Genomic DNA, 14092 nt, shown 5'->3' on the forward strand with positions numbered 1-14092 from the left:
ATGGCTTCAATATATTCTCAATCGCAATATCAGGCAACTCCGAATTATAGTCCTTCTTTCCCAGCGGCTCGAGGCGTCGCAATGATCGACTGCCAGGGCCAATCTAATTCCCGTACTACGCGCTGGACGACATCCGGTGTCCTCCAGTATGGCTTCAATAAGACGAATTGATTGATTGATTGACAGTCCGAGCGATTGATTAATCCACGCAATACAGAAATAAGTTATTAGAGAGTCTGCTGCAGATGCTCACTAAGCAGGCCCCTCATTCAGCTATACAAATTGATTCTATTCATATCCAGGGGAGCGGGAGATATCTATAGTATTGACACTGACGTCTATAAGTATTTATTGAATTGAATATTCCTGATCGCAATCCTAATCCCTTTTCATATTATCTGCCAAATTCAAAATGCTCGAATCAGAAACCATGAGCGTCCCCCAACTCCAACTCAACGACACCACCCCCATAACCCCAGACGACAACCACAACCAGCTGGATAAAACAAGCACACGCAAATCCCTCCACCAGAACATATTCGGCAAGCTCCGTCCCCTACCATTCCAATACCACTGGACAGTCTGGTACGACAAGTACACCCCCGAGTCCGACGACCCCTCGACCAAGAACAAACTATACATCCTCCACGAAGACGTCGCCGACATCGCGACCTTCTACCGCGTCTACAACAACTACCCATGGGATAAAGTCCGTGCAAGAGACAGCGTGCATATCTTCCGGAAAGGTGTGGATCCTGTACCCGAGGATCCAGAGAATCGAAACGGAGGGTGTTGGCAATTCCGGGTGCCAAAGGGTAAAGCGTTGGCGTTTTTCCATGAGGCGGTAATCTTATGTATGGCGAATGAGTTCCAGGCGGCTTTGGAAAAGGGTATGTTTATCCCCTAGTTGTCAGGAAATCGTGGATGCAGTGCGCAAGTGTACTAACATGAATAGAACATGACCATGTCCTCGGGATTTCCTCATCTGTCCGCTTCAACTCGCATCTTATTTCCGTCTGGAATAAACTAGGAGACAATGAACTGTCTATTAAAACCCTGGAACGGACTATTCTTGAACGGCTCTCGCCGGATCTGAGGCCTAGTGGCTCTCATGCCGATGGTTACTCCTACCGGCGGCATGGAGAAGAATAACCAGCTTCCCATGAGAATTTCACTATCTATCTGCATATTTGATGTTTCTAGAGCTCATCTTATATTGCATTGTATAAAGCATCTGTACCTGAACATAGTCTGCCAATGCATTGTCTATCCTTCCTGTATACAGAGTCATCATCATTAGAGATTAGTATATAGACCTCCCGTTCATACACCAAACCCCCAATTATACATCCAACGATTATAGTACAAGTACATAAGTCATTAGGGTTACCGTCATCGACTGTGATCCGGACTCCGCCTTTTCGAAACATCCCGCGCTGTTTCCGGCTCCCGATCTCTTTCACGCTCCCTCTCACGTTCTCCGCCGGGAATATATCGATCAATTCGTCCGCGGTCATCCCGTTCTGGTCGGTCAGGTCGTTCAGGTCGGTCAGGTCGTTCAGGTCGGTCATCCCGTTCAGGTCGGTCAGGTCGTTCAGGTCGATCTGGGCGGTCTGGAGAGCGCACCCGTCGACGCGGGGATCGACTTCGACGGCTTGTTGGCGGGACGTAGCGGTCGATGTCGAGGACGCTGGGGGAGCGGCGGCCTGCTCGGGACCGTGACCGTTTCCGCGAGGATGCGCGGCCGTGTGATTGGGAGGGTGCCTGTACCCGGTCTCGCTCTCTCTCGCGATCTCGATCCCCTTCTCGAGGTTTTTCTCGATCACGGTCACGTTCGCGATCTTGTTCTTTCTCTCGGGGTCTTTCCCGTTCTCGTTCTCGCTCACGCTCACGCTCACGGTCTCGATCCCGATCACGGCTTCTCTCTCGAGGTCGTTCACTGTCACGATCACGGCCTCGATCCTGACCCCGATCTCGAGCAGGGGAGCGTCGGCGACGATAATCATCTCGATTCCGTTCTCTTTCGCGGTCCCTCTCTCGGCTGCGGCCCCGATGACGGTAATCTCGGTCTCTTTCAGATGGTTGTCGGTCTCGTATTCGATCCCTATCCCGATCGTCCCTGTACCGGTCATCGCGAACACGGTCCCGGTCTCGATCTTGACCCTGTGTGGTAGATCGACTCCGGCTCCGACGACCAGGTCGGTAACTCTCATAACGGTCGTACCCACGGATAGGAGCTCGACCGTCATCACGGTCCCGCGGCCGGATAGATGTCTCCTGTAATCGCTCCTGTCGCTGGTCTCTATCATAGCGCGACGAGTGTCTGCGGGTACGACTGCGACTGCGGCTGCCCTCACGTTTGCGCACCCGTTGCTTGTCATCAGCTGTTGTTGTTATTGTTGCTGTTGCTGTTGAGCGCCTTCTTTCAATATTTGTATCCTGCGCTGGACTTGCAGATTTAGGTTGCTCTGTTGTAGGGGCTTTCAGGCCGTTCTCAACAGCCTCCGCTTCCTCGAAATCAAACTCGGGCTTCTGCCGGGCTTTCGCTGCAAGCTCTTCACCTTCTTTCAACAGCATTTGCAGAGCGGCCTCTTCAAGCGATTTTTCATCCACGGGCGGTTGTGGTTGCTGGGGCGGTTGCGGGGGCGCAGGCGTCGGGTCCGTGGACTTTGTCTTCGAATCGCGAGGTCGCTCGGACACGGCACGGTCAGAACGACGGCTTGGGGAGCGGTCACGAGCTCGGTAGCTGTCCCAATTCCTGTTCCGGTCTCTGTCTCGCTCTCGCCCTCGCTCTCGCTCTCGCTCTCGTTCCCTCTCCCTCTCCCTATCTCTAGTCCGGCTGCGACTGCGACTGCGTTCGCGCCCCCAATCCCGATATCTCTCGCGCTCTTCTCGTCGACGTCGCTCGTATCTGTCGTCTCGTCCTCGATCTCTTTGCTCATCAAGTTTCTGTTGTTCTTCGCGCAAACGCTCGCGCTCAGCACGCCTCTGTTCATCTCGCTCTTTCCGTCTAGCTCGATCCTCCTCGTCCTTCTGGCGCTGGATCTCGCGTTTCTTCTGATCCTCCTCATCTATAATCTTCTTTTTCTCATCATCGATCACTTTCTGTTTGCGCATAGCTTCTTGGTGAATCTTTTCGCGCTCGTCCCGCTTGGCTTGAATGACGGCCGCATATTCCTCGTCGGTTTTGTTGCCGTTTTGCTCTTCTTGCGCCGCGGATTCCTCGCCGATTTCGTTGCGACGGATCTCCCGGACAGAATTTAGGATGAAATCAATATGATTCGTTGCTATCGTTTCGATCGATGTTTCCACGGTTTTGTAGACGTTGTTGCGGTCCGCCGCTCCTTCGATCAGTGTCGCTGCCTTGCCGCGTTCGCGCGATAGAAGCTCGGGTTCTCGATCGATCTGCGAATCTGCTAATTCAACCAGTAGTTGTGTAAACTCCGTCTTGTGTTCCTGCATGAATCGCGATGAGCATTTCGTCCCATGGTGGAAAGAACAACACGTAAATGACATACCCCTCCATCGAAATCAGCCCATATCTTCTTGCGCACGCTGTCAAAGCCACCCTTTTTCTTGAACGAGTGTAACAGATTCTCGAGCGCTGTATGTTGCGCCGCAGACAATGGCAGTTCCTCCGTCTTGAACTTTTTCCGCTGCCAGAAGTTCACCTCCGGCGAGGCTCTCTTGATCCCATTCGTTTTCACATCGGGCGTCTCCTCTCGTCCAGCCATCGCGAGAGGCCCTAATATACTTTGAAAATTGACCGCAGAGTGTCGTTAATGTTTGCAATGGGAGAATGCCGGCGCGCAAGTCGCAATATATCCGCGCCCTCCTGTGCCGGGACAATGATGTTCCGGATTGGGAACGGCGGATCCGTGATTCGACGGCGGGCGGTCAACCTCAAAGCGTTCTCGTACCTCGTCTGCTTGCTTCAACGAGCGCTGATTCTCTTGTTTGCCGGTGTTGTTTTCCCGGATTCTCTGTTATTGCTTGCTGTGTTCTCGCCGGTAGCGGGTGCTTGAATTGGTCCTGCAATTTCGCTGATTGCTGGTCCCGAACTCCCGATCGATCGAACTCTCCTCTCCTCCGTCAACCCACCTTCACATATCGCAAAGCACAATGGTTTCCAAGATCTTCTTCTGGGGCGGCTTCGGTAGGCTCTATATGTACGGAGAAGGTATATTATAGTCATTAACGCATTGGGCACCCGCAGGCATCGCCGTCCGTCTCTGGCAACTCGGTATCGAAATGCGTCCTATTCTCGCCAAGCAGGGTCTCTGGGCCTACCCCGTCTTCGCAGGTGTCGGTGGAAGCTTCGGTTACTGGCTCCAGGGTGTTGAGGGTCGTCAGCTCAAGATTCTCGCGCAGCGCCGTGAAGCCATCCTCGATAAACGTCGGAGACGGGACGACCGTGAGGGTCTGAGCAACATCGAGAAGGAGGGTACTGTGGCTGCGACGCCGTGATTTGCTGCATTGGTTGTTGTTTATTTTCACTGCTTTCGGAGAAAGACCGGCAATTGTATTGCTGGGCATGTATCATACCAAAACACAGGAAGGTTAATGGCCAATTGTTTGACGATCAACGAGAGAGCAGTGCGGTGTTTAGGCACGATTATATCCGTTTCTCATTCTATAACTAAGCGACCTGGGTACCATATGTTTAGATGATGAATCACCTTGCAGTTACACCTCATTCAACCTCCGGTAAACACTCCTAAGCAGAGCATTATACTGCATCAATCCCCGATAATCCTGAGCCCTAGACTGGTCGTAAACCTCCTCGATCTTCAATTTAGGGTGAAATGACTGTCGGTCCAGACTCCTAGCAATAACTTCTTTCTCCGACCTCGACGATCCTCTCACTTGGACCTCGTCCGGCAAGCCATGAATCCAGACATACATCCAGCCCCAATCCAGAACCTGGTCTGCCAGACGACAGCAGCCTACGGGACAGGAGCAATGGCGTAGATCGATAAAGAGGTGGGTCAATCGGAAATTCTGACGGACGAAGGTTAGTGTTCGTCCCCAGAGATATTCCTTCAGATTCTCGGTCAGTCGATCGTGGGGTGTCTCTTTGCTGTCATTCTTGTACTGATGCAGATGATGGTTAAGCGCTTGCCGTTGCCGTCTTCCGGTAGTATCAATCAATCGGCTCTTGCGTCTCAGTTTCGAAGAAGAGGGAGTAATAGCAGAAGACACGTCGAAGTGATCACGTATCTTGCTCAAATCCCTCATAGCAACCTTCTTAACCGGCGATTCATCAGCCCAGTCCTCAATCTCCGTCATAACAGTCGGTATTTCAGTCCCCAGGAACTCAGCCATATAATTGTAATCCCGATGGTCGAAGATCAATTCCAATCTGCGAATCTGTCGGAGGTTCTTCGCGACTCGTCTGTTTTCCATACGCGCTGCGGCCAGCATGTCCACCTGGACGATAGAGAAGATGTTCTCGCCCAGGTAGATAGGCGTCGCCTCGTGGTAGATTCGGCGGGAAACGCAGAGGAGGGCAAGATTGGGGTTATCGTAGATTTCTGCTCGATCTGGGTGTAGCATGTATTCCATGGAGATGAAGGGGCGTACGAAGACGCGGGCTTTGACGAGGGCATGGCGGTAGATTTCTTCGCGGATTGAGCGAGGGAGATCGAAGAAGGATACCATATTTGCTGTAGTATATAATGACTTTCTCCAAGAATTGCTTTCAGATTGTCAAATGCTACGGTTAGCAGAAGATGGGGTATCTCATATACGTGCCCGCAAGCCCTTATGTTGATAGTGAATGCATTAGGTCCAGCCACTATATCAAGATTTAGATATACGATTTTGACCAGCCATCATGATTTCCATTTATAGGATTCCTGCCAGTGAAGCGTTTGGGTATTTCACAAGTCATCCAAGTTGTATACAGAAGCAATTGTCCAAAAAGTATGTTACTGTCTATTCAGGATAAAACTATACAGTAGTGGCCAACATTAACAGGCCACCAGAAACAGGCAGAATCACGTCTGTTCTACAGCAAATTGCAGCGATACTTCCCATTTCTGACCCCCAATGCCATACCCTCCACCCAAGCGGTTCCTGATCAAACTCGATATCCTTTCACGAAGCCGGACGAGATCTTCCTCGGACCCAGCGACTCGAAGCTCCAGGTTCGCCATGCACAGTCCGTAATGAACTTGCCAGAATCTGGCGTCGTCGATGCCAAATACGCATGGGTCGGATTCGATATCTTTGATCACTTCCGGTACGCCTCTGCCGGAGTAGGACATGAGCAGCATTGATCCAAGAGTCTTCACGAGGCGTACGCCGATGACACACATCGAGATAGCAATCGTGCCCGACAGCAGCGAGTCAAGCCAGGTGTATAGCTTAACGGACACCAATGGAAGAATTAGGAGCAGAGTGGAGCAGGAAAGTGTCAAGAAATGCGACGGGTTACTCAACACAGACGGTAAGGAATCAATATAAGCGAACTGCATCGCTTTTCCGATTCGAGCATGATTCCTCAACCCAATCGCGGAGACCAATGTCGACGAGATCGCCAAAACGGCGGTGATATCGACACTGCCCACAGAGACTCTAGAGTGAGGGTGAGGGTGATGAGGCTCGTGTCCAGACGACTCCAGAAAGTGCTGGAGATTATGCGAAATGAGGTCCATTCCCATGAAGAGCAAAAGAACACACATCGCGAACCCTGCTAATACTTCTGCCCGCTCCAACCCAAAAGGATGTCGGATGCTAGATCGCCTCCAAACTTCGAAATTTCCAAACACATCCACCACCACACAAAGCAATGCTCCAAGTGAATCGTATAGGATCAAATGGGACAGCGCCGTCATGGCCAACGATCCCTCGGCGCTCCAAAGTGTATAGGCCGCCACGAACATATGACATACGCTCCACCAAAACCGTGTCTTCTGGTCTTTCGACATACTGGCCCGGCATTCTTTAAACGTGGGGATCGGTAACGAATTGGGCAAGGCGAGAGGTGCTCTAGGAGGAGGTTCGAGGAAGATCTGATGCGAGATGCTGCTATGTTTGTACTTGTGTCCACGTCGTTGACCGATATTCTATAATTTCCGTTGCGCAAAGTCTCAGTAAACGTCCTTCCATAGTCAATTTGTTTTCAACATACAGATTTCACCACCGGGTTCTTTTCCATCGTCACCGTTTTGAAATTGAACGGGCCATCGTCGTTCGAGGCATTCTGGGCAGCAACCTCTACCGCACTGGGACCAAAAGACGCCTTAGTCGGACTCAATCGATCTTGACTCCCCGTAACTGACGGACTGTGCAGCGGAGGAAACGTGTCAACCATTGGCGATAAGCGCAAGCTGTTGTAATCCTGAGGTTTAGGCTCAGGGATCACCGAAGGCTGCTCATCTGGGGGCGGCGTAGGAGTGCGTGGAGGAACGGGAAGGGGCAAACTGGACGCCATTGCCCTAAAAAAGCCAGCCTGTGCCAATTTCCGGTCCTGGAATAACAATCGGGAATGGCAATGGGGGGTTGATACGGAGAAGTTGGTCAATGCGGAGGATGTGCCAGAAAGGAGACGATAAGATTATTTCTGCCTCAGGCCATCGCTGATCTTTCATTAACCTCATCGCATCATCGACTTCGCCGCCTCCATCACTCTTACTTGTTACTCGCTCCGCAGATTCCGTGTGGCATAGGCAGCGGTAGAAATATCTCTGTTCATTATCTTCCCGCTTGATCGAAATGCAATGTACATAGCGCGCCTACTCTGAAGTGGCTCGAATCCGATGCCTGTGTTGCTTAGGGATCAATGGATAACCGTGGTTCCCTCTTCTTCTTCCTGATCGTCCTCTATCTCCTTCTGAGTTCGCAGAGTCGTCCACCACTGGTTGAACAGGGTCGCGAGCATGAAATAGAGGTCGAGAGGGAGCAAGATGCACTTCGTCGCCTAAACGAATCCCGTTACGGGGACTTCGACCCCCGCGCGGACCGATGGCTACCCTTTGCCGGTGTCAGAAAGAACGACAGCTATGCATGGGATCTCCTAACGGATGCGCAAGATCGGGCCCGTCATCAACTACAATTTTCCACCTCAGATGCTGGTTTAGATTATCCTTCTACTGCCTTGAATCTCAGCCAAATCCGTCTGCCGGTTTATCGCAATGCGACGGGAAAGCTACGGGGAGACTGGGTGCGGAACAAGCAGGACTCTAATGCTCAGCGTCTCAACGTAACGGCTATCGCTTTGGAGCATGAATATTTTACCCACGAGTTCAGCCAGAACATTACAGGACCAGGTGGTACACTTTATTTGGACCTCCGTGACGGTGGTGGGGAAGAATTCCGGCTCGGAGATAGGCGCGCTCGGGAAATTAGGGCGAGCTTGGCCGTGGAAAGCAATGATTACTGGGGTCATACGTGGTATTTGTCGTTGCTGGGAATTCATTATCCCGAAACAGGGAGTATTGTTCTTACGACCACCAGCGAGAAGTTCGGCGGATTGTTCGCGTTGCCGCACTTTACCCTTTCGCCAGATTCATATGAACTCGCACACCAGCTTCTCCTCAATTCGCTGTCCGATACGATATCCCAGAAGGATATTAATCAACCGACGTTGTTCCCGTGGTCTTCAGTAGTTGGGTCCGAACAGGTCGAGTTTCCTGCGCCAAGATGCGAGCATATTATTTATCTGCAGCAGCACCCGATCGCCTTCCAAAACTACTTGGCAGAGGGGACAGTCATTGAGCAGATAGAGAAGGAGCTAAGATATCCCATGGGAGCACCGGTTCCATCTCCCCCTCTCATGGTCATGTCCGCTGTGGTGTTCTCGCCCGATTGTGGGTATATCCTTGAGACGAAAGGAGCGCCAGATTATCCTCCTTCGGATGCCCTGTACCTATCCGGTCCCAAACTAGAAGAATATTCCAAATATTCCTCCCGCCTGTTGTTCCTGATCTCTGGTGTCTTGGTTGGGCAGATCACGCTCCTATTGCGACAAATCAAGGAAGCTTCTACTCCATCGACGAGGAGCCGCATTAGTTTTTATACTATTGCCATGATGTCATTTGGAGATGCCTTTGTGCTTGTCTTCCTTCTCTTGGAGTTATATTCGGCTGTGTCTTTTCTGTTGATAACGACGGTATCATTCCTGACTTTCCTTTCGGTCAGTTACATTGGAATGAAGTTCATGATGGAAATCTGGGCGGTTCAAGCGCCTGAACGGCAAGAACAAAACCGTCGTTCTAACCAGCAGTCTTCAAACACTGCGACGGACAGCTTGCCGCCGCCTGCGACTGCAAGACGGGTGGGCGATACTGGTGCGACCCCTGTCATTTTGACACCGGATCAAGATCCACCTGAAGACGAAAACACACAACCACCTAACCGCAATCCAACACCATCTTCGGGAAATGCTCGGGCAGATGTGGGAGCCATGTACGCTCGATTTTATCTCGTCCTCTCCCTATTGCTTATCACTTCGATATGGTCTTTCCTTTGGCCGGTCCGGCTGGGATCCATGTATGCTCGAACCCTAGCATTCATCTATCTGTCGCTCTGGTGTCCACAGATCTATCGCAATGCCATGCGTAATTGTCGCAAGGCGTTTAGATGGGACTTTGTCGTCGGTGAAAGCGTTCTCCGGCTATCTCCCTTTATCTATTTCCTAACCGTACGGGGAAACGTATTGTTCATCCGCCCGGATTCAATCACAGCACTAGCAATGACTGGCTGGGTCTGGATTCAGGTCTGGCTATTAGCTGTCCAGGATATCCTTGGCCCTCGTTTCTTCGTCCCCCAAGGCTGGGCGCCACCGGCATACGAATACCACCCTATATTGCGCGATAACGCCGGGCCCGATCAGGACCTCGAGTCAGGTGGTACACTGCCAATTAGATCCCTACGAGCAGACGAGAGAGAGCCCCAGGCGGAAGACAAGCCTAGACCAAAAGATCGGAAGAAGGTGGTGTTCGACTGCGCTATCTGTATGCAGGAGATGGAAGTTCCTGTGCTTGGGGCTCCGGGTGCACCTGGGGGTAGCAGTAGTGTGACGGATGGAGCTACAAGCATTCTGACGAGGCGCACATACATGGTTACTCCATGTCGGCATATCTTCCATAGTACTTGTCTTGAGAGCTGGATGCGGTTGAGGTTGCAGTGTCCGATCTGTCGTGAATCTATTCCACCTGTATAGAGTGTAGTTGAGGAATATAGTGCTGGCACATACACAGGACATGAATATAAATGGTTAATGATGATAATAATGTATAAAAGGCTTGGATGTTCACTCTATGACCTCATTACGTTATGGACTATCTCCGGAAACTACAACCACTTCGGAATACGCCTAGCACCAATTGACTGATATTAGACATATATATATTAGACCGTGACTGTTGAACAAAGGTCTAGCCATTGTAAGCTTGACGTACATATCGAGCATTTTCGTTGAAGGAAATCACACCCAATCGTACAAAATCATGTAACGCTTTTTAAAGACCAAAATAGTAGACAACGAGAAGAAACAACGCAAACCCCACCGATATATTTATCTCAAATCCTCACCGATCAGGTTCTTACTCGTGCTGTGCCTTGTAGGTCTCCGGGTCCAGCAATCCCTCCAGCTCTGCGGTGTCGTTGACCTCGATCTCGGCGATCCAGGCATCGCCCTCAGGGTTCTCGTTAATAGCCTTAGCCTTGTTGTCAAGGAGAGTGTTACCCTTCACAACCGTTCCGGACACAGGAGACAGAACGTCCGAAGCGGACTTGACCGATTCCACAGCTCCGACGGGCTCGCCAGCGCTGACTTCCAGGCCCGCCTCGGGGAGCTCAACGAAGACGACATCACCAAGGGACTGAGCGGCGTACTCCGTGATTCCAACCTTGGCTGTATTTGAGGGATTGATTGTCTTGTCAGCGTCTTGTTTGCTCAATCGTTGAACCGGGATGGTCCGTCGTCACTGTAACGCAATGGGAAAACTAACCCGTCTTGCCGTTGTCGGCGAGTTCGATCCATTCGTGCGACTCAGTGTACTTCTTTGCCTGCACTACAAGATAAAGCAAGATATATTAGCATCATATTCGACTCGAAAAGACATTTCCATGAGGAATTGGGCACAATCATACAGAATGTGCTCTGCGAGAAGCTCCGGATACTTCCCCGCGGGAAACCCATTGCGGGCGAAATGCGCGCAATGGGGAGCTTCGGCGAGAGCATGCGAGAAGCGAAACGGGGCATACAGCGGGCGACAGAAGCCATCTTGAGCGGAGATTTGAGGAATTAGAAAAGTAGGAAGATTAGAAGGTAAGAACAAGGAGCAGGAAAGAAAGTAGGGTGAAAGAAGGAGAAGAAGTGCAAAGTTGGAGAATAAGAATGGCCGATGAGCTTCCCGAGCGGGATCATTTGATAAGACGGCGCCAAGCCTACTGATAAGCCAGACGGCCTTCGGCCGGCGAACCGCAAAAATTCATCCCCATCCCGCATATTTGTCGAATTGTAGCCATTCAACGCAGACCGCTGGCGGCAATGTTGTACGAGTTGATTGCGATTGTGAGTGCTTCTGTGTTCCTTTGTTTGTGTGTTTGTCTGGATTTATACTGATACGTGACAGGTCCGTCCGGGCAGCCTCCATGAGGTCCGAGAGTACGTTTCCCTACTCCGCTGTTCTTCCCCCGCTCTCCATCATGCGTCGATTCGATATTACGATAGAAAGCGACCGAATTCGCTAACCTTATAACAGAATCGCCCGTAACGCTGGTATCCAAGTCCTCCGGTCCGGCGGCGTAGTCCGCGGCTACACGAATTGGGGCAACTTCCGATTGCCCAGGCCCACCACGAAGCATCAAGCCCGGTATACAGACGGTCATCACTTTATCATGCGATTCGACGCATCAGGGCCAGTGCAGACGGCTGTCCGGAGAACCCTCGGTCTCGACCCACGGATGATTCGTTTCTCGGTGGTGAAGCTCGGTGACAAGCTCGAGGAGATCAAGGATGTGGGAGGGCAGGTCGAATGGAATAACAACCGCAACATTGCCGACACTTTCAAATAATGGACGTGTGATGACATGGGTTGTTTGGAGGGTGTGTGATTGAGGCACATCTCTGCTGTTTTTTCTTTTCCTTTCTTATGTGTACTATGTTTTGGGAACGGGTCATGTCGTTTTGTATTATCATACCAGCATTGTCGCAGGCGCATATAAATCTGAATCTCTATGGTATTCAACTTTTATGCTTGTACAGAGTGCGTGCCCCAGATCCCAGAGGGCACGTGATTGCACCGGAATTTGATTATTCACAATGAGAGTCTATTTTTGATATTCTCCAACAAATGTCGATAGGGCAATTCAGGGGCTGTTTTAGTTATTGCAGACCGTTTACATGTTTGCTGATGACTCTATCACATCTACCATGACAGTGGGTGTGCATCTCCGACATGCCGAGGTTTCAAAAGTACACATCGACTTCGTGTCCAACACAATTCAGCTATGGAACTCATAGCACGAGCCAGGAGCACAATTTGGTTGAAAAGCACCTGAAAATAAAAGAGGGGAATCGCATCCTGTCCATTAATTTGCTTTTTCCGTGAGACTGGGCCGTCCGAGGGTCCGCATCACTAGCTGCCCGTGGAGTCTTCAGATAATATCACCAGTTTCCAGATTGACGGTCTCACATTATTCAGCCAATTTATTTGACTTGGATTTACCATGTCTTCTAAAGATGATCAGTCCGACCTCGATCCGCGAGAGTTATGTCGTCCACTACCATTCGTCGAGTTGATGGCGCTTGAGCCGCTGAATAATTCCCACCAGCCATCGAACGCTACTGTTGATGATCCTGAAAGAGCATACCGATTTCGCTCGAGAGCTGTCCCTTTCTCTCCGGGGGACGGTTTCATGGCATTTGGCGGGCATGTATATGCTCAGTCGGCGTATGCCGCGTCCAAAACCGTGGACAAGGGATTTACAATACATGTAAGCCAAAAGAATCCTTCAGTACTTTCACATTTTAAGTCATGTCACTTACAATTGGCAGACCATGACCGGTACATTTACGCTCCCGGGACGTCTGGATGTTCCATTTGTCTATGTGGTCCGGCGCATACGAGACGGGAAACTGTACTGTACTCGGACAGTTGATGCACGTCAAGGTGGTGATGTCTGCTTCACGTGCGTGTGTTCTTTCAAACGGGATGAAAAGAAGCAAACTTTCAGCCATCAACCTGAGGCTGTTCAGCAACGCTACAAGTCTATCATGCACGGGAAGCGTCCTGAAGATCACCCTGCCAGTCCAAGTGTGGATGCCGACTGGTGGATCGAACATGTTCAGGAAGGGAGCATTACAGAGCGGGAATTCCCCGGGGTAAACGTGAGAAAGGTGGATATGAAGGGCTATAATGACACCGAAGAGATCAATCGGAGTCCAGAAAAGTACCGCCAATTAAGCCTTTACTCGATCAAGGGTTCCCCGGAGTATCCTGCCACATCCCGAGACACTCTCGACCTCAAAAACAAGGACCAGTCGGGAGAATTCGACAACCTCTATATATGTGCACATTTGTATTCTAGCGACAAAAACTCCATCCCGTTAATCCCACGCGCATTGGGCAATACAAACTTTATTGCACTGGCGAGCTTGACCTTGACTGTAATCATTCATCAGCATGGAGAAGCTTTGAGAATGATCAATTGGGACTCCGTGGCATCTGGTGACGCGAAGGACTTGCCGAAGAAGTGGTTTGTACAGGAAGCTTGGACTCCTCGGTCAGGAGAGAACAGGGCAGTCCATGAGAGTTGGTTATGGAGCCCGAATGGCGCATTGTTGGCAACCACGCTGCAAGACTGTCTATTTCGATATCCATCTGAAGAGAAATTATAGATGTATATCTGGATTTCCTATATTGTATGTAAAATCTTCATTAGATAATCAGTTATTACTTTGTCGCTTGGCTGCAAGTACACATCATCCAGTTGTTGTATAACAACAGTTAACTAACTAGTTAACTAACGTAACCGGTAAGCGGGCGGCGCATGTAAGCGGGCGGCGCACCCACCCGTCCATTATCTACTTTATAGCCATTTTTATCAACCACAACGCCTTTTTATTAAATAAACTACC

At 50.6% G+C, this 14092-nt stretch overlaps 9 protein-coding genes across 9 annotated transcripts; 5 read left to right on the top strand and 4 right to left on the bottom strand.

Moving 5' to 3' along the window:
• Window positions 1–430: 430 nt before the first annotated feature.
• On the top strand, window positions 431–1152 carry ASPGLDRAFT_133577 (eukaryotic translation initiation factor 4E; the record flags this gene model as incomplete). Its single annotated transcript, XM_022541225.1, has 2 exons — window positions 431–890; window positions 956–1152. The coding sequence occupies 2 exons, from the start codon at window positions 431–433 to the stop codon at window positions 1150–1152; spliced, it is 657 nt and encodes a 218-aa protein (XP_022397730.1).
• Window positions 1153–1202: 50 nt separating this feature from the next.
• On the bottom strand, window positions 1203–3772 carry ASPGLDRAFT_51025 (BOD1/SHG1 domain-containing protein). The gene is made up of 2 exons (XM_022547437.1): window positions 3519–3772; window positions 1203–3456 (listed from the first exon to the last, which is right to left on the bottom strand). Exons 1-2 carry the CDS (start codon window positions 3732–3734, stop codon window positions 1393–1395), a joined length of 2280 nt encoding a protein of 759 aa, XP_022397731.1. The 5' UTR covers window positions 3735–3772; the 3' UTR covers window positions 1203–1392.
• A 350-nt stretch (window positions 3773–4122) lies between these two features.
• On the top strand, window positions 4123–4467 carry ASPGLDRAFT_133528 (putative NADH-ubiquinone oxidoreductase 14 kDa subunit; the record flags this gene model as incomplete). The annotated part of the gene is made up of 2 exons (XM_022541218.1): window positions 4123–4156; window positions 4217–4467. 2 exons carry the CDS (start codon window positions 4123–4125, stop codon window positions 4465–4467), a joined length of 285 nt encoding a protein of 94 aa, XP_022397732.1.
• Window positions 4443–5661, bottom strand: ASPGLDRAFT_1501325 (uncharacterized protein; the record flags this gene model as incomplete). Its single annotated transcript, XM_022542109.1, has 2 exons — window positions 4443–5155; window positions 5201–5661. The coding sequence occupies 2 exons, from the start codon at window positions 5659–5661 to the stop codon at window positions 4687–4689; spliced, it is 930 nt and encodes a 309-aa protein (XP_022397733.1). The 3' UTR covers window positions 4443–4686.
• A 344-nt stretch (window positions 5662–6005) lies between these two features.
• Window positions 6006–7342, bottom strand: ASPGLDRAFT_98468 (cation efflux family protein family; the record flags this gene model as incomplete). Its single annotated transcript, XM_022550626.1, has 2 exons — window positions 6006–7070; window positions 7136–7342. Coding segments are annotated over 2 exons (1272 nt in total), but the record flags the coding sequence as incomplete, so codon positions are not given.
• A 338-nt stretch (window positions 7343–7680) lies between these two features.
• dscA (ubiquitin-protein ligase dscA) lies at window positions 7681–10262 on the top strand. Its single transcript, XM_022547438.1, has one exon. The coding sequence runs from the start codon at window positions 7787–7789 to the stop codon at window positions 10166–10168; it is 2382 nt and encodes a 793-aa protein (XP_022397735.1). The 5' UTR covers window positions 7681–7786; the 3' UTR covers window positions 10169–10262.
• Window positions 10263–10308: 46 nt separating this feature from the next.
• Window positions 10309–11319, bottom strand: ASPGLDRAFT_51030 (glycine decarboxylase subunit H). The gene is made up of 3 exons (XM_022547439.1): window positions 11101–11319; window positions 10959–11021; window positions 10309–10861 (listed from the first exon to the last, which is right to left on the bottom strand). The coding sequence occupies exons 1-3, from the start codon at window positions 11231–11233 to the stop codon at window positions 10551–10553; spliced, it is 507 nt and encodes a 168-aa protein (XP_022397736.1). The 5' UTR covers window positions 11234–11319; the 3' UTR covers window positions 10309–10550.
• Window positions 11320–11352: 33 nt separating this feature from the next.
• ASPGLDRAFT_51032 (mitochondrial 37S ribosomal protein bS6m) lies at window positions 11353–12158 on the top strand. The gene is made up of 3 exons (XM_022547440.1): window positions 11353–11524; window positions 11586–11617; window positions 11715–12158. Exons 1-3 carry the CDS (start codon window positions 11501–11503, stop codon window positions 12025–12027), a joined length of 369 nt encoding a protein of 122 aa, XP_022397737.1. The 5' UTR covers window positions 11353–11500; the 3' UTR covers window positions 12028–12158.
• A 218-nt stretch (window positions 12159–12376) lies between these two features.
• Window positions 12377–13920, top strand: ASPGLDRAFT_84828 (acyl-CoA thioesterase). Its single transcript, XM_022550294.1, has 2 exons — window positions 12377–12948; window positions 13010–13920. Exons 1-2 carry the CDS (start codon window positions 12682–12684, stop codon window positions 13850–13852), a joined length of 1110 nt encoding a protein of 369 aa, XP_022397738.1. The 5' UTR covers window positions 12377–12681; the 3' UTR covers window positions 13853–13920.
• Window positions 13921–14092: the final 172 nt, after the last annotated feature.

This window comes from Aspergillus glaucus, assembly GCF_001890805.1.
Source record: "Aspergillus glaucus CBS 516.65 unplaced genomic scaffold ASPGLscaffold_21, whole genome shotgun sequence".
Classification (NCBI taxonomy): Eukaryota; Fungi; Ascomycota; class Eurotiomycetes; order Eurotiales; family Aspergillaceae; genus Aspergillus; species Aspergillus glaucus.

Coding starts and splice junctions, on each gene's coding strand:
- ASPGLDRAFT_51025 (XM_022547437.1), bottom strand. CDS start 3,734: ATGGCTGGACGAGAGGAGACGCCCGATGTGAAAACGAATGGGATCAAG. Junction 3,457..3,518: donor GGGCTGATTTCGATGGAGGG/GTATGTCATTTA, acceptor CGATTCATGCAG/GAACACAAGACGGAGTTTAC.
- dscA (XM_022547438.1), top strand. CDS start 7,787: ATGGATAACCGTGGTTCCCTCTTCTTCTTCCTGATCGTCCTCTATCTC.
- ASPGLDRAFT_51030 (XM_022547439.1), bottom strand. CDS start 11,233: ATGGCTTCTGTCGCCCGCTGTATGCCCCGTTTCGCTTCTCGCATGCTC. Junction 11,022..11,100: donor CTTCTCGCAGAGCACATTCT/GTATGATTGTGC, acceptor TTTATCTTGTAG/TGCAGGCAAAGAAGTACACT. Junction 10,862..10,958: donor CGCCGACAACGGCAAGACGG/GTTAGTTTTCCC, acceptor CCTCAAATACAG/CCAAGGTTGGAATCACGGAG.
- ASPGLDRAFT_51032 (XM_022547440.1), top strand. CDS start 11,501: ATGTTGTACGAGTTGATTGCGATT. Junction 11,525..11,585: donor TGTACGAGTTGATTGCGATT/GTGAGTGCTTCT, acceptor GATACGTGACAG/GTCCGTCCGGGCAGCCTCCA. Junction 11,618..11,714: donor AGCCTCCATGAGGTCCGAGA/GTACGTTTCCCT, acceptor ACCTTATAACAG/AATCGCCCGTAACGCTGGTA.
- ASPGLDRAFT_84828 (XM_022550294.1), top strand. CDS start 12,682: ATGTCTTCTAAAGATGATCAGTCCGACCTCGATCCGCGAGAGTTATGT. Junction 12,949..13,009: donor ACAAGGGATTTACAATACAT/GTAAGCCAAAAG, acceptor TACAATTGGCAG/ACCATGACCGGTACATTTAC.